This window comes from Miniopterus natalensis, chromosome 13, assembly GCF_054644295.1.
Source record: "Miniopterus natalensis isolate mMinNat1 chromosome 13, mMinNat1.hap1, whole genome shotgun sequence".
Taxonomy (NCBI): Eukaryota; Metazoa; Chordata; class Mammalia; order Chiroptera; family Miniopteridae; genus Miniopterus; species Miniopterus natalensis.
The window spans coordinates 41,537,424-41,563,045 of NC_142093.1; the positions used below are offsets into that span (position 1 = coordinate 41,537,424).

The 25,622-nt window shown below is 39.3% G+C and overlaps 1 protein-coding gene across 2 annotated transcripts; it reads right to left on the reverse strand.

The window, feature by feature from the left end:
• Positions 1-423: 423 nt before the first annotated feature.
• On the reverse strand, positions 424-17,056 carry MOB1A (MOB kinase activator 1A). Of its 2 annotated transcripts, none has more exons than XM_016202569.2 (6): positions 16,859-17,056; positions 13,368-13,531; positions 10,525-10,618; positions 8,821-8,954; positions 5,032-5,195; positions 424-4,028 (listed from the first exon to the last, which is right to left on the reverse strand). In XM_016202569.2, the coding sequence occupies exons 1-6, from the start codon at positions 16,870-16,872 to the stop codon at positions 3,951-3,953; spliced, it is 648 nt and encodes a 215-aa protein (XP_016058055.1). In that variant the 5' UTR covers positions 16,873-17,056; the 3' UTR covers positions 424-3,950. The 2 variants fall into 2 exon arrangements, with proteins under 2 accessions (XP_016058055.1, XP_016058054.1); XM_016202568.2 differs by having other exon boundaries at positions 13,368-13,534; positions 16,859-17,055.
• Between the last annotated feature and the right edge of the window lie 8,566 nt (positions 17,057-25,622).

Below are 25,622 nucleotides of genomic sequence, written 5' to 3' on the forward strand. Positions count from 1 at the left end.
AATTCTAGCATTATTTTGAATAGACCCAAAGTTAGGTAGCTATAATTTGGACTTCTAAAAATAACTAATATTTCTCCTACAATAATGAAAAATGGCTCCGGGGTGTGGGGTGGGGTGTGGGGGGAAGTGTTCTTTAGATAATGTTGGGTATTCAATTTCAAGGTCAGAAAATTGAGTCCAGTCTCTCCTCTTTCCTTTTCTCAATCTCACAGCCAGGAATATAGAAGAGGTCAAGAGCTTGGTTAGCACAATAGAAAGGAGACTACTTATTTTTTCTCTGGGATGGGTTTTAGCCACTATACCCTTTCATCTAAGAGTTAAGAAAACATTTTAGCTGCTAAATGATAAGCAAAGACAACCTTCTACAGAGGCTGCAAAATTATAGTTTCACAGATAACTGTGTTGAGACACATACTTTAGTCATTTCTTTCTTTCAATATATTTTATTCTGATGAAGTTACAAAAGTAGATACAAAATACTTTTTTTTTAAAGTACAGTTAACTGACTTAGAAAAATAGATAAAGCCCCTAAAGGTTTAAAAATACAACATAAATTTTCATGTAAAGAACATTTAAAAATATTTCAGATAATAACCAAGACTAACTTATGCAAGCTATTTTTCGATGTAGACCAAACATATAATAAATCAGCAATCCATCTGGATTTACAGAATACTTGTTTGGGATAGAATCTGATGAGAGAAAACCCAAGTGAATTCCAATGCAGTTGCTTCAGTAAGATTATCAAATGTAATATCCCCCAAAAGCCTTTTACAGTCTGAAATATCAAAATCTAATGCAAAAACACAGGAAGGCTGAGGGACTACTATTTTCCCTCTTTGCCGGAATTCTACAATAGTAAATCCACTTACTGAACAGGTATCAGAAGGAAATAATGTCCCTGTTGAAGGTGCTCAGTTTGGTGTCCCAGCCAGCATTCTACAGACGAGACAGCCTCCTCTAATCACGAGGGGTAATACCAGTGCCATGACTGGGGCTGCTTCAAAACAAATTTCTAGGACTTATATTCTTTAAGCCTGATTTGTTTATGCTTCTGAGGTAATGTTAAGTTTAGAAGCTCCACTTCTAGTATAACCTCACTGCTCACAGAAAGGGCCAACAGTATCATCAGGAAACCTCAGCAATGCTTGCAAAAGTTCCAATCACCACCAGGATTGCTCCTCTTGCCTCATACTACTAGGAAAACTTCCCTTTTGTTGTTATCAGAGTGATGATGACTACAGATTTGCATTTCCTGGGCAGGCAGCTACATGAGCTAGGGCTCTATGGGTCTAAGATGAAATACTTTGTTAGCTGGCAGCCCTCTAAAATCACTTTATTCAGTCTGGAGACAAATAAAGAATACATTTGGCTGTCGATACAAAAACTGTAGTAGGAGGAAGATTCAATATTTAAACAAAAATCGGCACATCACTGTCCAAAATTTTTTTAAAGGCCTGAAAATAAAAGCACCAAAGGATTAACTGCATAATTTACAAAGCACTCTACCCCATGACTGTTATCAGGTGTGAGGAGTGGATCAGCTATTGAGAGAAGATGACTTGTGTGATTAGGAGGGGTCAGGGTAGGGAGTGTTGTCCAATAGGCAGACCCTTGGGCATAGGGAGATAAATCAAAAGTGAGATAGTTAAAGACAGACTGTTTTCTTCCAACTCTTATCAAAACTTGGCCCTTTAGCCAAGTCAGGAAGGGGCCATCGTCTCCCCATTCCTTCAGTTCTCCTGCCCTCAACTCCCTGGCCTTGTATATAAACAAATAACAGTAACACTGATGTTCAGGTGCCTTGTTGGTTAAGCCACATTAATATGGGAACCTGGTAAAGTTTTTATTTTTTTTTAAAGGACAGTCTGAGTCTCAAATTACTATTCTAATGTGACCATCTTTGGTTCATTTTGGGGCTAAGTCATGAAGACAGGGAAGATTTCTGTCACTGAAAATAAATGGAGAAAAGAACCCTTTTGCTTGAGAATATTTGAAATATTAGAAATGATGATAAAAGTACAACCCTAGTCGATAAATCTAACTTTATTCCTTGAAGACTTAATTAAAGCCAACAAGGGTTAAAGTTGAGAAGCAGTAACATTCTCAGTGGTATCTAGAAACCTGCTTTCTTGTTCGTAAATGATGAACATAAACATACAGACCGCCTGACAGGGACCTTTGAGTAAACTTAAAATGTGGATTGTGGAATGTCTCATAGAGGGCTTTTCTCTTTTTTTCATAAGTGATTATCCCACTCTTTAATTCCTGAAACAATGAGGTATGGTTTTAGCCTAATTAGATAAAATGCTTGGTTCCTTTAAAATTCGGTATATATTTAATAATTTATTGAAATTGACTTATTATAAAAACAGAGTTGCTAAGTAATTCTCTTCCTTATACTCTAGTGGAATAATAAAAATAAATAACAAAAAAACCCTACCAAAACTAACCTTTGCCTAAGCCATCAAGAAGTTGGTGAGTACTTTGCAAAAGTCACAACTCTGAAACAGAATGCTGGTGAACTTAAAATGGTGCCAGTCTGGCAAATCATAGTTATTATTGTGCCTCGATACATGTAAACAGTGAGAGGTCACTAAATCCTAGAAACCTAATGAAAATCAGATCTTTTCTTCATTAAAGGGGAAGATTCTCTTTATCTGAATAGAAATAGAATAATTTCAAGTTTTGATACAAAAACAATTAACACAGGATAAAATCCCTCTGGGGGCTCAATCCATCCTTTGACTATTAACAGAATGAAGATTTTTTAACTTATTTCTCCCATGTTGTCTCCTTTAAACATACACACACACACACACACACACACACACACACACAAGAATAGGAAACACACCAAACTTTTAGCTGTGTTACAAAATCTGTACACCTTTCCAGGTGTTTTTATTGTGGTTTTCCTTGAGTTTTATCCTTATTGGGATAAAGTTGGTGCATTTCTACAGTACTCTTCACTAAGTCTCAAGCCACACACAAAAAACACACAGAAGTAATTTTTTTAAAAAAGAAACTCAAAACAAAACAAATCAAATCAAGTAATCTGAGCATTTTCTTCCATTCTCCTATCCAGAACTTCAAGGCTTTCTGAAAGACAACGTAAGTGAAAAAATAGTGGTTTAAGACCTTAATTTGTCGTACTTTTTTGGAAGTTTGCTTTCTGTCGGCCAAAAGCTACATATTCAAATTAACCTGAATGAACTATTTTTTAAAAAAATCTACAAGACTACCTTAGATGCCTTAAAAAAAAATTATTTCTGATACACACATACTCCTAAACAGATAGGTTCGTATGTGAATAAAATCCAATAAAGATTAAAAAATAAAGTCATTTTAGAAATAACTTTGGTTGCTCCCATACATGTCATATGATGATTTAAATGGCAATCATGGATTGTGAAAAAATATACATATATGTATTATCTATAAAAACACTAGTATACAACTTCAAACTAAACTGTTATCCAAAGTGACACAAATTGTTCTAAATCTTAAGGAAACTTAAAAATACCTCTTCTACAAACAGAATAAAACCTACTGAGTTATTAGCAAATTTGTTGTGGAAACTTGTTAATAAATTATTGGTGGAAATTCTCAATATCCACTATGCTGTAACCTGAAACAGACAACATCATTTTCTTTAGTAAAAGAATAAGTAAACCGATGAATCATGATATATGAAAACCAAGTGTGACTCAGTGACAGTAACAAGAGTGGTCACACAGTGCTTCAGATTCGGCTTGTGTCCTGACTTTCTCACTCTGAAGGTATTAGGCCAACCTACCTTTGGGGCAATTTTTATCAGTAGACACAGGCAATAGGTGTCTTTTTATCCTGTTTTCTTAAAGTTTGTATCACTAGTCTCTAACAGATAGCAATGAGATAGCTCTAGCAGTAGATGAAGCAAGAGGGTAACTGTGTACTAGAAGAAACATTTATCTGTCTTTTGATCCAAGCTTCTCAATTAATTCCTGAAGAGGTGCCAACTCACGCCTATCAATCAGATTAAACTCCTAAAAAGAGAAGAAAAACAAAATTTAAAAACAGACCTAAAATTACAACTCTGTAAATGTCATCCAGAGAAAGTAACCCAACCTGTTTTCTGAAATCCAAAAGAATGATGAAATGATCTCTGTGAACATTTTAAAATAGAATCATTTTTACTCCTTTTTAAAATATAGGGGACTTACTAAATAAGCAACTGTATGTAACAGCATGATGCTCACTGGGTAAAACATTAAAATAAGAAGTGTGTTTGCATGTACATAGAAATTATCTGAAAACTGTACATGAACCATTGATAGTGGCCACCTCCGAGGCAGCAGACTTTTTCTTTTCCTGTATCTATAGCTATAGCTGCACTCTCTATCTATGCCATGCAACAATCTTCGAAGACAGAGAAGAGCACAGTACCTCCTCCTCTGTGTGATACATGGAATTGTAATACACAACTATCTACTATAAAGCTGCTGGTTTTTCCACCAAAAAAATAATATCTAGACATATTTGTATTTTCATATAGAATATATGACTACATCTCTAAAGTGAGACTAAAGAAGTCCCATCTTTTTCAAACAATGTGAATTATTTTAATTTTTGAAGTTTCTAGCTGCTGACTTCATAAGATTTGGCCTTAGGTGGGACTTCTGGAAACTGAACCCAAGACAGCAGGTAACAGGTTCTTCCAAAAGCTTCTCTCCCAGGCATAAACATCTCATGAAACAACCCAACTTCAGACATTTTCCTAGCAGTGGTGAACAAGCTTTCTTGGGTTTCTGGTGCTCCTTTTCATATTCCAACCAGAGACCTGGGCAGCCAGAGACAGAAAACCCAAAATGGGGTGATGCTTTCTATGCTGCTGTGAGCATCAATGAAGTAAACAACATGGAAAAGAAAGCCCTGCTTATACTTCGCTCTACATTTATAAATAAGACCCTCTAAATTGCTCTTTATTAAAGTTACCAAGCCAAGTATGTCCAAGTCAAAGGACAAAGGAGTCAGTATGGTTCAACTTACCTGAACAAAGAAAATAAAGTGCTTAAAGGAGGTGTTGAGGTGGGCCTCCTCTTGCAGCTGCATCACAGAATCAAAGTGCTGGTGATAAATATGGGCATAAACCCTGAACAGACGTTTCAGAATGGTCTTTGCCACAGACATAAAGTTTTTGGGAAATGGAACACCTATAATCAAATATACATATATACCCATTAGTCTTTTATCTAATTGAACAGCAGAAAGTTCAAATACAGCCATGAGCAACTCCGACAAACATACACATTCACAAATAAAAGCCTATTCCATATTTTTTTTTTAAAAGGCAAGGGAAAGAAGAATCCCAAACCTAAGTATATGAGGTATGCTCACATACCACACCTTTTCTGTCTTACAAAGCAGGCATCAAAAGTTACGTATAAGAGCTACTGAATCAAAGTTAAACCTAATTTTAGTTGTTTAATATTGAAGAGTCTCTTCCTAAGATTAAATGCAACAATATTAAGTATTTTGACTATAAATAGAATATTTTTACTTTGTAATCTGTAACTCTAAAAAAAATTTTTACACACTCAACTAGGACTGGAAAATCTCCTAAGGAAAAGAAAAAAAAGAGCACATTTCAAGTCATCATAATCTACTGTTTACAAATATTTTATCTTCTGAATTACTGTAAAAGCCAGTTTCCTTAAACTGGAAACATTTTATTTTTTTAAAATGCTACTTTCATTTGTCTGTAGTCTAAGAAGAGGATATACTTCCTGAAAAAGGGAGGAAGGGCAGCTCCCTATTTTTCAAAGAAAATAAACACCCCCTTAGAAAAGAACTGGGAGAGGATTTGGTAATCTCTCTCCAAGCAGTGCAGGTAAGGATGCAACTGGTTACATTCCTGAGAATTTTGGTTAACAAGACCATTGTCTCTTAGAAGGTAGGGATAGGAGAAAGACAACACAACTGGCACTGAGTATAGTAAATAAACACTTAAGAAGGTGTCTGCTTCCAAAATAACCTTAAAGGTCTGTTACAGAATATTTACTCTTGAAACATTTTCTTTAATCTTTAAAAGGACAAAAGCTAAAACACTTTCTCCTTCCATGAATTGTTTTATTTCTCAATTAGTCCTTAATAGCTTGAAATTTAGTATAGTTTGCTCTTAAAAGCTGATTTTTGTGGGGAATTCCCCCTACCCCCAGGCCTGGCTAACAACTTGCCCTTTCAAACATTATTCTGGAGCTTATGGGCATGTTTTTATGAAATGGGTCCTATATTCATGTACTGAAAAGATGAATTTTTATGTCAAAACTCCTCTTCAAAATTTACAAATGGGCATCTTGCTAATAAAAGGAGCAGTAATAACTTGGATATCATTGTTTAAAAATGAATAAGCAATTTCGTCTAATAAAAGTAAATAACTGACATAAGTAAGATGTGGATAGTAACCTAGTGAGGGGGAAAAGAATTCCAGAACCTTAGGATAAATTACCGATGAATAGGAAGCTGAGAAAAGAGAATAAAGTCAAAAGTGCTCTTCCATAAGAAAACTTTAATGAATAAAGAAATATAATTTGTTTTACTCTAAGCACTTTCAAGCTGAATTTAACAGAAACATTCAAGCATAGTCACTATACAATAACAAGTCTATGAGAAAGGAAATAAAATGCTTAATAATAGAATGAAAAAGTTGACCAATAGCAAACAGATGACGTGTAACATGATATAACTTTTTCCCCTAAAAGACCTTTTAGACTGTAAATAAGCAATCTGCTATGGTCTGAATATATGTGTCATTCCTCCCTCCCCCTCCCCCTTGCAAAATTCATATGTTGAAGTCCTAACCCCTGGGTGATGGCATTAGTAGGTGGAGTTTTTGGGAGGTGATTAGGTCACCAGGTCTGACTCTTCATGAATGGGATTAATGCCCTTATAAAAGAGGCCCCAGAGAGCTGCCCTGCCACTCTGTGAGGCCTGGGTGAGAAGTCAGCAGTCTGGCAGCCTGGACGTGGACCTTCACCAGAAACTAACCACACTGGCACCCTGATCTCAGGCATTCAGCCTTTAGAACATTAAGAAATAAATTTCTCTTGTTTATGTGCCATGGTATTTTTGTTATAGCAGCCCGAACAGACAAGACAGAATCCAACAGTATGTTGTTTATAAGACACCCTCACCCTGAAAATGACAAGGACCAAATCTCATCCTTCAATACCAATTCCAAAATCTTAATCAAAATATTAGCAAATAAAAAATACTCTTCCAGGAGAACATTAAAAAAAATAATAATGGAGAAAACCTTATGGTCATCAACAACACATACAGGAAAAGTATCTGATAAAACTCTACAACCATACACCTGACTTTAGAAAATTCACACACTTCTAACCAAAAGCAAGATTCCTGCTTAATGCTAAGACACTAGAAGCACTCATAAAAGGAAACAAGAAAAGGATGTCTGCTATTATCACTATTAGCACTGACCTGGAAGTACTAGTTTTAAGTACAATTAGGTAAGAGTTACACAAGAAGTATACATTATCAGAAAGAGGCAAAATTATCATTATCTTATATGATGTAAATGTATACTTTAAAAAAGCTCAAGAAAAACAACCCACAACAACAGGTACAATCAAAATCTGGCAGTCGATTATAACATTTACATAAAAATCAACAGCTTTTCTATATACTAAGCACTAACCAGTTGGAAACCGAGTATTAGTAAAAAAAACATTAAATGCCTAGGAATAAACTTAAGAAACGTGAAGGATTAGCATAAAGTAAACTATAGAATTTTATAAGAGGAAATAATAAATAAGAGACATGAATAAATGAAGAAATATACCTTGTTCTTGAATAGGAAGACTCAGTATTGTCAAGAGAACAAGAATCCCTATATTAATCCACAAATTGAATAAAATCATAATAAAAATCTCACAAAGATTTTTTTTTTTTACCTTGACAAAATGATTCTAAGTTCTTTGGAAGAACAAATATCCCAGAATAGTCGTGAATATTCTGAAAAAGAAGAGCAAGGAAGAGAGACTAGCCCTACGAGGTACTCAAAGATATATGGCCATGGTTAATTAAAAACAGTGTGGAATTTCTACAGAACAGATAAAGAGATTAAGAGACTCCAAAATATGTGACAACTTGATAATCAGGGGAGAAAAGACACATGTATTTGATAAATAGTACTGGACAAACTGACTAGCATTTATAATGGGAAAAAATTGAAGGGAACAGTGAGAAAAAAATTCCTGACAGAACAAAGATTTAAATGTAAAAACAAAACCACAAAAGTACTAAATGAAAACATGGACAAATGTTTTTATTATAGTGAAGTAGGCAAAACCTTTCTAATCAGTGATTAAAATCCAAACATCATTAATTAAAAGATTAATAAGACAAAATAAGAAAGTTATATATAGCAAAAACACTTGATGTATACAGTAAGACAAAAGGCAACCTGGGGAAAATACATACAACATTTACGACAAAAAGCTAATATCCTTAACATACAAAGAAATGAACAAAGGATATAAAGAGAAAACACACAATGATCAATAAAACAAAAAATGCTCAATCTTATCAATATCTTTAACAGGTACCCAAAAACAAACTTATTTACCTAAATTGTAAAATGAGTAACAACCAGTATTGAAGAAACACAGGTAGACACAAACATGTCTGAAAGGAATATACATTTACAATCTTTTGCAGAGAAATTCGACAGTCTGTTACATTTTCTAAAAAGTAATAGTGTTAAAAAGCACAGATTTATCATCTAAAAAGAAAAACAGTTCTACAACATTAACTCACCAATCTTAGAAGGAAAAAGAGTTTCATCATCAAGTTGATCCTGAACCCAAGTCATCAAATAGTCAATGTATTTTGGTGCAGAACACTTGATTGGCTTTTTAATATTAGTACCATCTGCCCAATGATATTCGTATCTGAAGAGAAAAAAGTTCTACTGATAAAGTTTTCACTCAACAAATGTACAACTTGCAGTCAAAGTAGGTTCACATTTTGTCAACAGAAGTCATATGTTTACCTTTAGTAAATTACCTAAACTTCTACTGAAGATTACTGAGAATTTCCTATAAAATTATTTTGAAATGCGGTTATAATTGGGGGGGGGGGGGGAGATAATGTGGCATCTGCAATGCCAGAATGGATGTTTCTTAGCACAGCCCTGGGCAAGACAAAGGAACTGCATTCCTGTCTGTTAGGAAGAGGATGCAGAGGACTGGGGAAGGGAATGATGGGTCACCACATTGAGATCCTTGACCACCAAGCTTTCACCAATAGTCAAGATTTTAAAACCTTAAGCATCCATCTCCCCACCGCCCCCACCTTTGCTTAACTAGAATGATTAACTAGAATGATTAACAAGACATACACAAAACTTCACTGTATAAAGCATTTAAGCTACAGATAAGGTTAATTTTCGTATTTATTTTATTTAAATTTCTTTTAAGGAAGTTTGAGAACTAAAACTTAAAACAACACAAAATAAAAACATCCTTCCTAAAATACTGTAATAAAAATAGGACTATGAACTCATTGGGGACCTATTTATCCTTTATACCTTTAGCAAATTCAGAAAACACATTTTTTTCCCAAAAGGTAAATAAATATTTTGATACCAACTATCATCACATCAGTCATTTACTGTATCAAAAAGACTGGAAAGAAACACCTAAATCACACACCATCACATCCTGACAATATATGGGTGACAAAAGAGTTCCATTTCTTTCTCAGTATTCCTTGAAATTTATTATAGTCAAATTTTTAAAATCTACCATCTTTAAGCCAGATAATTAATGCAGCAAAATTTGGAAGTCATCAACACTAAATAAGCACAAGAAAAAAGAATCAAATATTAAAAAGTCAACTAAAAACTCGATTTCAAGAAATTAATTTAAAAAACAGAAACGGAACCATGTTAATAAAATTCTGTATTTTTTTCCTTTTTCTCCTCCAATTAAACATTCATCTTGCCCAGCTGGGTGTGGTTCAGCGGTTGAACATCAACTTAGGCTCCAGGAGATCTCGGTTTGATTCCTGGTCAGGGCACATGCGAAGGTCGTGGGCTCAATCCCCAGTCAGGGGGCTTGCAGGAGGCAGCCAATCAATGATGACTCTCTCATCATTGATGTTTCTCTCTCTCTTTCTCCCTCTCCCTTCCTCTCTCTGAAATCAATAAAGACATATTTTTTAAAAAAACAATAAAGATACATCCTTAAGCATGCATCTCCCTGCCCCCCCACCTTTGCTTAACTAGAATGATTAATTGCAATTACTATATTGCAATTATAAAATCAAACACTAAGTACCAAATGCCAAAGTATTTAATAATAACTAAAAGCTTATAGGTAAGTATTCAAGAACTCATAAAATTGAAATGCTTTTACACAAGCAGACAAGAAAAAAAGTCTTTACTATTTAATTTCAATCAATTAGTGGTTAATTTTATTTAATAATCCAAACATGTATATAAAAAGCAGTAATATGTACCTTGGACCTGCAGACATGACTGGACAGCTTGCTTCAGTGCAGAATTCTGTAATAGTTCCATATAACATGTTGATCTGGTTGAAGAAATCCACAGCTGGAACGATAATGGCAGAATTGTGTTAAAATATCTGTGTAAACACAACAAAACATCAGACCTCTCAGTTGAAGGAAAAATAGACTAAGTGTTCAAATTCTTGGCTGAATCCTTGGGAAATTCAACAATCCAGGAATACTGTAAATTCTCTTTGTAAGTTGTCGCACCTAAGTAAACTTTTAATATACATTCATTTTTAACATACTAAGCTTTTAACCAGCAAATAACAGCAGAAAAATTAAAATCAGAGATAATTCTAACTTAATGGTGACAACTGTATATTAGAATATACAATTTGATTACATCGAAGGGTCTGAAAAAAGCCATAGCTTCTATTCACCTGGAGCAGACAATATTATTTGTGTTAGAAAAGCGTTGTGAAATACATTGTGAGGGAGAAGGTGTAGTGGCTGTTATCAATAGGCATTTAAAAAATCTAATTCATCATAAAAAAATTGAGGCTATGCATATTGAGGACATAAAAAAGACATGGAATAATGTTCCTTGCCCTGGATTCTCCAGCTAGCAGAAGGGACAAAATTACAAAAGATGAATAATACAACATACAAGAAGGTAGTTATACAAAGGCCTACAGTAAGTGTGAGAGTTTAGAGAAAAGGCAACATATTAAAGAGTTGAGGTAATCGGAGTATGTCCTAAAGGAACTTCAGGAAGATCTGCAAAAAAATGGAAGAAGAAGAAGGTGAGTATAACAACTTAACTGAGTGAAACTTATTACGCTTGTACAAAGAGAACCATATAAGCCTTAAAACCACACAAGTCTTCGTGTTGTTTTTTTTAAAGATTTTTTAAGTGATTTCTAGAGAGGATGGGAGAGGGGGAAAGAGAGAAAGAGAAACATTGATGTGAGAGTGAAACATCAATTGGCTGCCTTCCACACCCCCACCGACGGGGATAGAGACACCAGGAATCGAACCAGCAGCCCTTTGGTGTATGGGATGACGCCTAAAAAACTGAGCAACACCAGCCAGGACAAAACCACACAAGTTTTAAAAAATGTTTTAGTTCCCTATAAAGGAGTACCTAAAAATCCACTAGGGCTTTTCCAAGTTTCTTAAAAAACATATTAAAGGAACTTTGTACGAAACTCCCTCACTTACAAACCTTCCTCTTAATTAGTGATGTTTCTAAGAAAGCAATACTTAGGCACTCAATACACAGTGACAAAAGGAAATGTGACTTTGGGTGGTGAGCACACAATGCAATATAAAGACGATGTATTATAGAATTGTACACTTGGAACCTATATAATTTTATTAACCAATGTCACTCCAATAAATTTAAAAATTAAAAAACCCAAACAAAAAAAACAGGCCTTTCTGTATCCTGATTTAAACCAACCATACATTAAAAAAAATAGTAACAATAAATGGTTTTTATTGATTTTAGAAAGAGAGGAAGGGAGAGGGAGAGAAAGAGAAACATAGATGTGAGAAACATCAATCAGCTTCCTCCTGCACGCCCCCTACTGGGGATCAAGCCCAAAATGAGGGCACGTGCCCTGACCAGGAATTGAATTGGGCACCTTTTGGTTGGGACAGCACCCAACCGAGCCACAGCAGCCAGGGCTCAACCATACATTTTTTTAAAAATAAGAAACATTTATAGGACAATCAGCAGAAATGTGAATGCTGATTGGATATGTGATAACATAAAGAAATGATGGTATTGTCACTATCTTTAAAAGGGGAGCTGTCTTTTAGAAATACTGAAATCTTAATAGATGAAATAATATGTATGTCTGGGATTTACTCCAAAATAATCAGGGTAAGAATCATGAACTGGCCATGAACTGATCATTGTTAAAGATGAATAATGGATACCTGGGAATTCACTGTGCTAGTTTCTCTACTTTTGTATGCTTGAAATTTTCCATTAAAAAAATTCCTGGAACACTGGAAATTCTTAATAGATTTAAACCTTATCATCCAGAACTGATCTTATCTAGAAATGATATACTCTTAATATTCAGATCCCTAGCCTCAGCATATTCTTCCAAATCATGCCCTCTCTTTCTTGAACTCGAGTGACTTTCAAACCTAGCTGGTGTTGCTCACTGGTTAGAGCACTGGCCACTGCGCTGAAGGGTCTCGGATTCAATTCCCTGTTAAGGGCATATACCTGGGTTGCAGGTTTGCTCCCCACCCCTGCTTGGGGCACATGTGGGAAGCAACCAGTTGATGTCTCTCTCCCCCCCTCTCTGAAGAACAATAGAAAAAATATACTCAGGTGAGGATTGAGAAAAAAAGAAAAGTGACTTTCAGCTCATGGGTCCCACAATTTTCTCCCAATCTCTCAATTTCCTATGACTACTCTTAAGTCACAACAAATAAGTGACTGAAGATATGAACTGCAATTGACTTTTCTGTATATTTAGAGGCAGACGTGAGCTGCTGGGAGTAAGAGCACAATAACACAGGCTGATTGCCTACAAAATCATGCTCCACCACAGGAAGAAGCTTTGCATTTCTCAATCTCTTATTTGACCTTACTCAGCTGCATTCTCCCAAGCACTCATCATTTCTCCTTAGGTTTCTCTACTCAACCACAAAAACTACAAGCAAGTACTCTGAAAAGAACACTAGTTTTGAATGTATTTATATCTTTCTTTGTAGAGAATCTGTTATATTACAACCCTCACAGACCTGTAGAATAAAATTCATTAATGAAAAGGTTTTAGCAGGACTTTCCTATAAACCAGTAAAGTTTAATGCTATTAAAAACTTACTGTTAACAGCAATCCATTCATTGAGATCCTCTCCCTCTGGCAACATAACAGCTTGTCTCAGATTCCCACTTCCTAGAGTTGCTTCTGCATGTTTTAAGAGTTCATACTGATGAGAACCTTCAGGGATATTCTTCTTTGGTTTGAATGTTTTAGAAGACCGGCTGCTGCTGTTAGGTTAAAAGAAAAAGTATATCAATTTTTAGAACTAGAAGCAGAATGGCATAATTTTAATAGAATATAAACTGCTTGTAAAATAAAATTAAAAAGTCCCTGAAAAGTGCCAGGATTTGGGGTGTGTGTGGGGGGTGATGATCACAATAAAAGAATGCTTTAAATTTCTTTCCTCATGTAGAAACAGGATTAGCAGCACAATTTCACAAAGAAGGCAATTTAACTATATTTCATGAAGCAGTCTGGTGTAATAGAAAGGGCACTTGAACCAAAAGCAGAAGAAAATCTGGATTCTAGTCCTTGATCTACCACGATCTCTGTGGCTGTTCGAGAAACCTAACCTCCTTTTGGCCTCAATTTCCATCTACACAAAATGGTGCTGGGAGGGGAGTACCCCTAAGGTTCTAAAGCTCAAAAAATCAGTTTCTATACCAAAACATTTGGGATGCCATCAAAGCAAACCACAGCGGAGGTATCACATTTTTAAAGTTTTAAGCAGAAAAAATAAATGAGACAGACTGTTACTGGGGGGAAAAATAAGTTTTTATTACTATCTGACACCATCCACAAGGAAGGTCTTCCTAATATGTTACAAAACCCAGAAACCTTAAATGGATGGATTTCAAATCATAACAATTAAAACTAGTGTAACAAAAAAAGTACTTGCAATATATATTACAAAAGATAAACTGGGTAATAATGGGCTTCCATAATGTTAAGAAAAAGGTAAGGAACCCTTTGGAGAAATGGGCTAAGGAGATGAATAGGCAATTCAGAAGGAAAAATACAATGACCAATGAACAACTGAAAAGCTATTTAATTAAAGATTTATTTTTCATTAAACTGAGTGTCAAAAGTTAAAACAATTACATTAAGTGTGGTATAGAGAAAACAGTACTTTAATACACTACTGGTGAAAGTGTAAAGTGTTTTTGAGGAGGGCAATATGGCAGTATATGTTAACACTGAAATGCTCCTTAATCTATCCCACTTCTAAGTCTCTCTCTTAGATATGGTAAGGATGTGTTTTCCAAGATTGTTTTAATAGCAAAAAATTTGGCAACAATCCTAAGGCTTATTAGAAGAATGAATTAACAAACTATGATACACCCACATCATGGAGTATTGCATTGTAGTTAAGAAGACACAAGAACAAGATAGAGCTACATGTATTTACATGAAAAGATCTCAAGACATGGTTAAAACAAAACCAAATGTACAGCAGGACCCCATTTTGTAAATGCACAGAAAGGGTCAGAAAGGATACACATCAAATTGATAGTGGTTATTACTTCTAAGAAGGGGAAAAGAATAAACTGTGGGCTTTTGCTTTACCTGAGTAATTTGAATTTTAAATAAGACTGACTAAGAAGTAAAAATGAATTACAAAAACATTAAAAATCAAATATGGAAAGTTTTTAACATGGTAAATACCTACTACATTTATTAGGGAAGTACTACATTAGAAGTAATGGCCTTTTACAGATAGAAAACTGTGAATGACAGAAACTAAATCTGGAAAACATGGAATGATCGCTCAATATTCAAATATGATCGCCATCTAAATTAAGACTTCCGCCCTACCGGTGTGGCTCAGCTGGTTGAGCGTCTTCCTGTGCACCAAGAGGTCGCAGGTTCGATTCCCAGTCAGGGCACATGCCAGGGTTGTGGGCTCAATCCCCAGTAGGGGGCATGCAGGAGGCAGCCATTGGATTTTTCTCTCTCACTGATGTTTCTATCTCTCACTCTCTCCCTTCCTCTCTTTCTAAAATCAATAAAAACGTTTAAAAAATAAAAAGTTATTAAAAAAAAAAGACTTGTGATTCAAATGAAACCAAGACGGTGAAAAGCATCCACAAAATGGGAGAAAATATTTGCAAATCACAGATGTGATAAGTGACTTGTATCAGGGATAAAGAATTCTTACAACTCAAAAACAAAAGAGAACCCAATTTAAAAATGGCCAAAGGTTGTCAACTATAATTATAAAACCCCTTTTTTTAATGGTCAGAAGATTTGAATAGACATTTCTCCAAAAAAATATACAAATTGCCAATAAGCACATGAAAGGATGATCAACCTTCTTAGTTACTAGGGAAATGCAAATTAAAATCACAATGAGAAAATGGTGCAGTGCTTTGAAAAAGTTTGGCAGTTCCTCAAAAGATTAAACATAATTAACATGTAACTCAGTAATTCCACTCCTAGGTATAATACCCAAGTGAAATGAATACATCAATCCAATACAAAAAAATGTGTAGCACACAAAAGTTCATAGCAGCATTATACAGAAAACCCAAAAAGTAGAAACTCAAATATCCATCAACAAAACAAAGTTCAGAAGAAATACACAGCCTCATATTTACATCCAAAAGCAACTAAGCAACGTGCACACAGAGACAAACCACTAAATAAACATTAACTCATAAGAAAAAGACTTGGGGGGATAGGAGAGATTATTCTAGTGAAATTTGCAACTGGGGAGAACTGTTCTAGTAACACAGAAATTTGCAATTAAAATCTAAATCTTAAAGACTTCTTGACATGGTAATCATACTTGGAAGACTATACCATTAAAAAAATAATCAAAAGGAGGGAAGAAAAAGGGATTTGGACAAAGACATTCTCAGTAGTACTTTACAAATAGCGAAAGAATTCAAATTTCTCACAATAAGGAACTAGGTAGATTAACTCTGGTTATGAAACAGTATGCAATTTTAAAATTCAATAAAATGCCTGTGGGTAATGTCTGAAACTAAAATGGATGTTTATTCATTCATACAACACATATTTAAGCAATGTACTATCTAGAGAGAGCCACCTGAGAATAAAACCAAGGTGCTAGAGCAATGCAGCTCCAACTGCAGCACTCACTCTACGGTTTCCTGGGGTGGCATTCTTCCACGGGGGTAGCTTAATACTGATGATGATAAAACTGGACAAACGGTGGAGTAAAAGCTAAGTCAGCAGGGATCGTTACCAAAAGACTCCAGACTAGAGAGAGCTGGGAGCCCCTAGCGGGGCCCGGCGCCCCGCCCCCCGGTCGTCCCTTCGCCCTCAGGGGCGTTGGGGCGGAAAAGTTTGGAGGCGCTACGGGCCTCGGGGCCTTTCTTCTCAGCCTTCTCGCTCCGTTTCCTTTGCGTCGACTTTTCATCTCCGTCTGCCTCGGCCCACGTCCTAGCCTCCCCCGTGGCCCCAAACCTGGGCAAACCGAGCACCGGCCACCCCGACCCCGGGGCCGGCCCTCGCCTCAGGAACCCCCTCGCCCCCTGCGCGACTTCCGCCCTCAGCCCTGGACCCCTCGGCCCGGCTGCACTCACAAGAGGAAGCTCATCTTCTATCCTCAGAGGGGAGGGGAAGGGCTGCTGGCCCCTGCCGCAGTCAGGATTCGGAGGCCGCACGAGAACTGAGAGGTAGCGGAGTCCTCAGCCGGCCGACCGCGGAAAACTGGCCGCCGCAGGTCCGCGCGGGGGTCGAGCCAGTATAAACGGATGCGAGCTTCTGCTCCTACCTTCTCTGCCTCCCCCACCTAGCTGAACCGATATGCGGAACCAGCATAATCTCGCGAGAAAAGGCTTCGCTCTGCCCCGCCCCGCCCCCTGCCGGGCGGTACTAGGCTCGCTCCTTTGCACCCCGCCCTCTTTTACGGCTCACCCAATCAGCAGCCCCCAGGGCGGGCCTTCCTCCTCTGGGGGGCGTGGCAGGGCAGCGGGCGGGGGCCCAGGGGAGTGGCTGACCTCGCTTCTTGCCCGGCTGGTTGCTGTTGGTTTACTTTCCCTGGATAGCCCGGGGAAGTGCTGCTCAAACTGCGGCACTCCTCTCTGAAGGCCAGAATTAAACATTTTTAGTTTGATTTTTAAATTGAAATATAGTTCACATAGCGTAAAAGGCACCCTTTTAAAACGTACCCTCCAGTGGTGTTTTTTCGTGTATTCCCAGAGCTGTGCAACCATCACCACTATTTAATTCTAGAATATTTTCATCACCACGAAAAGCAGCCGGTGCCCGTTACCAGTCCTCCCTCTTTTCAACCCCTGGCTGCCACTAGTCTACCTTCTTTATATGCATTTGTCTAATCTGGCATTCTATATAAATGGAATAATATGATCTTTTTTATGACTGGCTTCTTCCGCTTCACATAATGTTTCCAAGATTCATCTATGTTGTAGTATGTATCAGTACGTCATTCCTCTTTATTGATGAATAATATTCCATCGTGTGAATATATCTTACTTTGTTTATTCATCTGTTGATGGACATTTCCCTTTCCACTTTTTAGCTTTTATAAATAATGTTACTATGAACATTCCTGTACCGGTGTTTAACCTGAACACACGTGCTCATTTCTCTTGGGTGTACATCTAAGAGTGGTGGGTTCACGAGGGGAAGCAGAGTTTGTCATCCCAAAATTTACCTTTTGGGATATTGATTATTTTATGCTGGTTATTTTCAAGAAACAAAAGACTCAGAAAGAACCATTAACCTTCCCCCTAAGTGCCCCTAAAAAATTTTTGGTAGCAAACCTGCTCCAGAAAGGGAGCTATTATCATACATAACTGTAGTTTAATATGAATTAAGTGTGACAGACAGAGAGGAACCTGTCTTGATCAAATTCCTCTTTGTGTCCCGTTATTAAAGGTGGCCCAGCAAACATTTATTTACCAAATATTTGCTTTTTCATCAACATGTGAATTGCCTTCCTGTCCTTTGAAGTTTATGTTCTCTTCTACTTTTCCAAATATTCTAATTTTTCTCTAGTAGGAAATACTTATATTATTTTTTACCATTTGTTTTCAAAAAAGAGAAGCAAGATACAATAGTGACTAAAATGCTCATATTTTGGAGGTGACGGTCTGGGCTGACCCCTGCTAGTGCTACTTAATAACCATATGACGTTTATTATTTTCATTACCTTTTGCTTCAGTTTTCTCATGTGTAAAATAGGGGGCAACATCATAGAGTTGTGAGGATTAAATGAAAGGTAAAGAACTCCGACAGTTCTTTTAGAACATAGATACACTCAGTCAAATTTGCTATTTAGAAAGGAAGAAATTTTGACGTCTTTTTTTTTTTAATTGATGTTTTAGAGAGAGAGAGAAACATTGCGGGGATAGGGCCCACAACCTGCTGGTTCAATTCCCAGCCAGGAATTGAACCAGCAACCTTTTGGTGCATGAGACAACACCCAACCAAACTGAGCCACATCTGCTAGGGCTTGGCATGTCTTATCACCTCTGTTAGATGATCAGCTTCCTGAAAGCAAATCCCTGACCATGTATCTCTGTACAATATTTTACAGGTGCTTAGTATGGGTAGATATTCAGCAAATATTTGCTAAATGAATGCAATTGGATATTTGGCTAAATATTATTTTAGACCAATTTTTAAAAACTGACACAGTCCCTTAATTTCAGAAGTTTTGTGTGGCTTGGGAAATAGTTGCATCTGTTTGCCCTGAGAGTACTTTCTCTCTCTCTCCCTCTCCCCCCCCCCCCCCCCGCATTTATCTACCTTGGGTTTTCCCAGAGGAGAACAATTTCTCATCAAGTGGCAGTGAAATGACCAGATATAGCAGTATATATTTTCTGGGAGGGATGGAATGTATGGATACTTCCCCAAACACTTTTACAAGGCAGCCATGTGTGGGGGGGAAACCACAGAGATATTATATCACTTAGGGTACTGGACTGAGAGCCACAAGGAAAGTGCTGTGTTGGTTCTGTATCCTTGGCTTATAAGAAAGAACATAGCCATTAAATGCTACAGCAGTGGTTTACACTGGAAACTAAATCTATGTATCTTGGACACCTATGTGTTTTCTATGAGAATTATTTATACTGCGTTTTCAGTTTTTTGTACACACTTTCTTTCACGCTCAATTATTTTAAACTCTGTGGTCTAATAGAAGTCTTATGTGTAATTTAAAATTTTCTAATATATATATATAAAGCAAAAATAAGCAAAAATCCCAGGTGAAATTAATCTTGATAATATATTTGATTTAACCCACTAAAACCAAAACAATATGATTTTTAACAAGGAATCTGTTTTAAAATTTTTAATGAGATTTTTTTTTTTTTTTTCCATTTTAAGTCATGAAAATATGATGTGGGGGTATTTTAAATCTACAGCTCAATTTGGACTAGTCACATTTCAAATGCTCAGTAGCCCAGTAGCCACATGTGGCTAATGGCTGTCATATTGGACAGTGCAGTTCTAGATCATCTGTATGAGCTTCTTATAAACACTATTTCAGTACCATGGGTTCATTCGTGCTTGCTCTTTTTGGTAGCAAAGCGCCAAGTTATTTAATGAAACATTAACAGAAGCATACGATATGGAAGTGATGCACCAGCACCAAGTGACAGTCATATGACACCTTGGTGGAATGAAGAAACCAAGGAAAATGAAAATTGTGGGAGAATCTGCTCAGCAAATGGTGATGTAGGATACCCAGCGCAAAAGAACTTGCCCTGTACCTGTCACTACTACCATGTTCACATTGCAAGTGACTTTATTTCATCCCCAAATCACCTGTCACATTAAATGATATTATGTTGACTTGAACTTTTGTAGTTTTGTTGTTTAATTTATAACTGTGTGATATGTAGTGGTATAAAAGCCATAAGTAAGGATATTTATAGATTTGTACTTTTATAATCATTTATATTAGTTAAATAATGCAATTATCATAAAAATATCTCCAGACAGCATGGCAGCACGGGGAGAAAGGAGTTCACGAAAGTCATTGTTCTTCAAGTTGGAGAATCACTGAGGATTTGAGAGGTTGACTATGTATTTGGAAAACCTCTCAGGAGAGCTAGATTTGGGACAGGAGCTGCGGGGACAGGGGGGAGCAGGGAGCTTCAGCAATTTGGGGAAAATCTTAGGTTAATATTTGATGAGGTATTAATAAAGATAAGGTTTCTAAGGGGGGCACTAAGACAGAGAGAGAGGGAAAGCCAATGCTAATTGCTGCAGGCCAGTTCGTTCCCCCAGACAGCCTATAGTTTACAAAGACCAGGAAGGTTTTACTCTCTCCTTGGATCAGCTGGTCAGAGAGATGTCTGCACACCATCTGGTCACAGCAGATGCTTGAAAGCAGAAGCTAAGCAGCAAATTATAAAGCCACCAGTACTGCTTTCCTGAACTTCTGCCACCCCCATCCTCCCCTACCCCCCACCCATTTATCACCCAGTTCCCCTTTCCAGCTCCCTTGGGCAGAATTTGCAACCTTGCATTTTCATTCTGTGTAAGTGTCCTGTCTCATTGTTGACAAAAACTCCAGCTTTACCCTAACAGCCACGCTCATGCAGGGCCTCTTCCCACTGTGGTCACAGTAAAGTTTCTGCCCCTCCCAGCTAGTTGGTGCTGTCTGGGACAGCTTATGTTTTAGACCCTATCACAAGTGGGTGAAAAAAAGACAGACAATAAAGTTGCTAAGCTGTCCCTGCCTGCCGTCTTAGGACTCAGGTCGAAGATTGTAAAAGAGAAGTCCCAATTTATCAGACAATGAAAACTCACTCAGCAAAGAAGCTATATGAAAGTTTTCACTTTGGTCTTAAGTCTAAGGTCAGACCTCTGCCAGTCATATACATTGATGAGTAAAATACATAGCCCTCCTAGAGCTTACATTCAATTGAAGAAGATAGATATTAATCAAATAATTACACAGTAAGTACTTGGAGGAAAAGCACAGAATGCATTAAGAATATTCAGAGAGCCCTGGCCGGTGTAGCTCAGTTGGTTGAGCGTAGTCCCAGGCACCAGCTCATCAGTTCCATTCAGGTTGGGTCACGTGCCAGGTGGGCTCCATCCCTACAGCAGGCAGCCAATGGATGTTGCTTTCTCTCTCCCCTTCTCCCTTCCTCTCTCTCTCAAAAATCAATTTTAAAAATATTTTTTAAAAAGACTATTAAGAGAGTGAAAAAGGCAGGAGAGACCCGAGAGACTGGGGAGTCTTAGGAGATGTTATTCAAGCCAAGACCCCTGAAGATGAGTTAACTGAATGAAGAAAGAGGGAAGCTGTTCTGCTCAAAGTCAACACCATGTGCAAAGGTTTTGAAGCAGATAAAGTTTACTATGATCAAGGAACTGAAAGAGGTCAGTGCGATGAGAACGTGGCAGGCAAGGGGGAAAGCAGAAGGGGCTGAAACCAGCCACACAAATCTTGGCTCTTATTTGAAGCAAGGTGGCCAGCCATGGAAAGGTGTTTGGGAGAAGGATGATGTCACCTACACTTGAAAACTCGGAGTCAGTAAAGATTCAACGACAGCTATTGTAGTTGACCTGGACTAGATCAATAATGAGAAGTAGGTGGAACTGACGTCTATTCTGGAAAAACAATATACAGCTCTCAACGATGAGCTGGACGTGAGTCAAAGCCGAGTCCTGCTCTTCTGGCACCATCAGCGAACTGGGACCTGGTTGTTTCCAGTTACCGAGATGGAAAAGACTGGGAGGAAAAGCAGCTTTGGGGGTAGATCCGTTCTGTTGTAAATGTATGAACTCTGAGATGATGAGAATATAGATATACACAGACCTAGAGCTCAGAGAAGAGACCAGGATGGAGATAAATTTGGGAGTTGTCAGTATATAGATATTTGCAGGCATGGCAGTTGACAAAATAGCTGAGGTGAATGTGGTAGGCAGTTAGACAGATATGAGCAGAGCAAAGACAATGGACCAAGCACAGAAGATCGCCAGGGTAGAAAGCCCTGGGTGCCTAGCAATGGGCAAAACTGGGAAAACAAGGACCTCACCCCCAAGGTAACCGCTCCTCCAATAGCATATCACTGGTCAGGTTTAGGCCACCTGACCTTTCATGTCTCTGGTCATGTGGTTCAGATCCTCCCTTGGTCTTTCCTCCCCTGACCTGTTGCTAGTCACACAGGTTAGATCCCTTTAAAGGGGGAACAGAACATGGGGGCTGGAGAATAGCCCTTAAGTGTTAAGTCCCAGGACAATGAGGTTCTGACCTACATCAAATACATCTAGGCCTCAGTTGTGTTTCAGCTCCAGGCCCAGAAAAGCAGCGAAACCATACAAGTGAAGCCATGGCTGACATCAGGACCAACTGCATTGACTAAGGACCCCCTTCCCTGGCACCATTCAATCAATAGAGACCATGACCCTGAAAGCACACACCTGGAAAGCTGATGAATATTTTATTGAGATCTTCCCCAGGGACCACCCCTAAAATCTCCACCCTTAAAAGCTCTTAGGACTGAGACCTGGTGCTCACTGTCCCTCAGGAGCAGCCAGCTCCTTTCCCCCTCCTCCCATTCCCCTCAGGGTGTTTTCCTTGCCTCTCTCTTTCTCCCAATCTCCAAGAGCCCTTCTTTTGCCTCTGTAACTTGTTTCCTGAGCCCACTTCTATCTCTGTGACTTTCGAAGTAATCTTTGTCTTATAGTTTGAGCCTTAGCTCTGAATTCTTTCCTAGCCAGAACTCAAGTACCGAGGTTGCTGAACCCAGGCCCCATCTGATCTAACACCTGGTGCCTTTCTCGCTGCCAACAGTGAGGGTAAAGAGCAAGAGATGCCAGGAGAGAACCTGGATGAGCCCTGATATTTAAAGGTTACATAGAGGAGAAGACTCTGGCCAAGAGGTTGAGAAGGAACAGTCAGAGAAGCAGGAAGGGAGATGATAAAAGGGAGGGCAGAGTGTTGAAGGATAAGAGAGGGGTCAACTCTATGGAATGATCTTCAAAGATCCAGTAAGATGAGGACTGAAGGGAAAGTTTATAAAAGTAGCGACCATGGGGAACTCTTCTGACAGCAGTTCTCATCTTCATGCTCCACTGCAGTGATTCAGAGAGAAGCCTATAAATGCCCTGGGTGTGGGGGAAGGGATTCAGGCAGGAAGCAGACGTACTGATGAAAACTTCTCTCACCCAGGCATGTCCTGCAGTACTCACCAGAGGCCTTCTCTGAAAGTGTACTCTTAAGTGAGAAAAAATTTGCGCAGAGGCAGAGTTTCGAGCAAGCCGGTGTCTGGTGCACACTGACCTCTGTGTGACTGTGAGTAAAGCTTACAACACTCTGGCTTCACTTTCCTCTCTGTAAAATGGGGTAGAAATGGGACCCATCTCCATGGGACAGTCAAGAGTTGGATCCCACAAGGGCCATTGGGACCTGTCCAGGAAGGAAACACTCATTCCCTTGGAGTAGGAGCACCCTGGGTGGCAAGAACTGGCTGGGAAGAACTGGCTGGGAAGCTCTCCCCTAGCACAACCCCAGGCTATGGCCTGGGCTTGTCCTGTCCTCCTGGTTTCTGCTTGATCTATGCTCCCCTCCCCCACTCTAGAAAGCCTCCTCCTTGCTGGCTTCTGGGCCCTCTGCCCACTTGCCCTCCTCCCCCCACACAAACCTTGTCCTGCTCTGCCTCTCCCTCTAGTCCCAGGCTGTTTAACTGCAGCCACCAGCTTCTAAATCTGATTTCCTCCTGCCAAGGCTGGGGGCAGGCAATCGTGCCCTGAAAGGTCTGACAAGGACCAAACCTAGGCACACTGACGCATATAGGGTGTATGCTGTGTGCCAGCCCAGTTCTCAGGCTTGTCTCCATCACCCCTGGCGTGCCCTTGGCTGTATCACACAAAAAGTGACCCATTTGTGCCCCATCCTCCCGGCTCTCCCTTCTGGCCTGAGTCATACTGCTTCACTCACGATAGAACAGAAAAGGGCATGTGCTCACTCCATGCAAGAGCCCCTTTGGGTACAAGTGACCAGGAGGAGAAGCACTCCCCCCATAAGACCATGGTCCCCAGCCCTTTACTTGTCACCCCAACAACTGTTGGACAGTGGGTACTACTAACCCACCTGACTGGTGAGGACAGTGAGAAGTGACATGATGGCATGTCACACAGCAATGAGGATGAAGCCAGCATTTGAACCCAGGACCCATCCTTGGAACCTCTGGGCCACTGAGGATGTGAGCCAGTAACCAGTGGCAGAGCTCTGCCGGTCTGCCACCTTCTGTGTGGACAGCCCATTCACTCTCTGTGACACTGGGTCTTAGGACAGATGGGTGGGGGGGACAGGGAAAGCATGAATGATTGATCTCTGTTTTCAATGCCATGGATCGTACATTCATTCAACAAACCTCTACTGAGCCCTTGCCAAGGCCCAGGTCTGGGTATACAGGTGGAAGTGTGGTCCCATCCAGATGGACAAGTATGGGCTAAACCCCAACTGTGCCACTCACTAGCCATGTGGCCTAGCCAGGTCACTGTCCTCCCTGTGCCTCAGTTTCCTCATCTGTAAAATGGGGAGAGCCACACCTTCCTCACCGAGTCGCTGGGATGACTAACAGATAACACAGGGAGAGTCGGGCACCGAGTAGGAGGAGTTCAGTAAGCGTTAGTTATTTGTACTGTTTTTACTCTTATTATGAGATGATGGATTAGGCCCTTCAGGAGCCCCCACCCAGAGGGGAGATGAGACACACAGGGAACTATCATTGAGGTAGAACAGTGGCTGGCAGACAGAAAGCCTTATGGATGGTGAGAGGAGGGCAAGGCCACGTCTAGACAGGTTCCTGGGCACCTTCTGCTCATGGCTGGTTCTTGAGTTGGGTTTTGGAGGTGGGAGTTTTCATCAGATAGAGGTGGGGGTGAGGGCACTCCAGGCAGAAGGACAGCCATGAGCAGGGGCCTGGAGGTGGGAGGCACCCAGCCTGGTGAGGGAACAGCAGGCAGCCCACTGGGCGAGCAGGTTGTAACATGCTGGGCACTAGTGGGAAAGCTGGTCCTGGAGGCCTGCAAGGCTGGGCTCAAGCATCTATAGTTACCTCCAGCAGTGGGCATCCTGGGCTTCTTGCCCCTACCCCAGCTGCACCCCTGCCCTGGAAAACCAGAAACTGTTTGAAACTGTTGACACTTGGAGATGGGAGCCTCACACAGACAAATTTCCACTTAGGCTCCCCACCCCAGGGAAGGCACAAGGGCTCAGGGTTGCCAAGGGTGTGAGAGGGGTCCTCTGTTCCTAAGAGAGACCTGAGGAGTTGTCACTCAGCTCAGGCCTCTCTCCTAGGGACCACATAGACAGTGGAGCGGGCAGGGAGCCTGCTCTCAGCCTGGCCCCTC

Coding starts and splice junctions, on each gene's coding strand:
- MOB1A (XM_016202568.2), bottom strand. Junction 10,619..13,367: donor TGAATGGATTGCTGTTAACA/GTAAGTTTTTAA, acceptor TTATCGTTCCAG/CTGTGGATTTCTTCAACCAG. Junction 4,029..5,031: donor ACTTTATTTTCTTTGTTCAG/GTAAGTTGAACC, acceptor TTCTCTTTTTAG/GAGTTTAATCTGATTGATAG.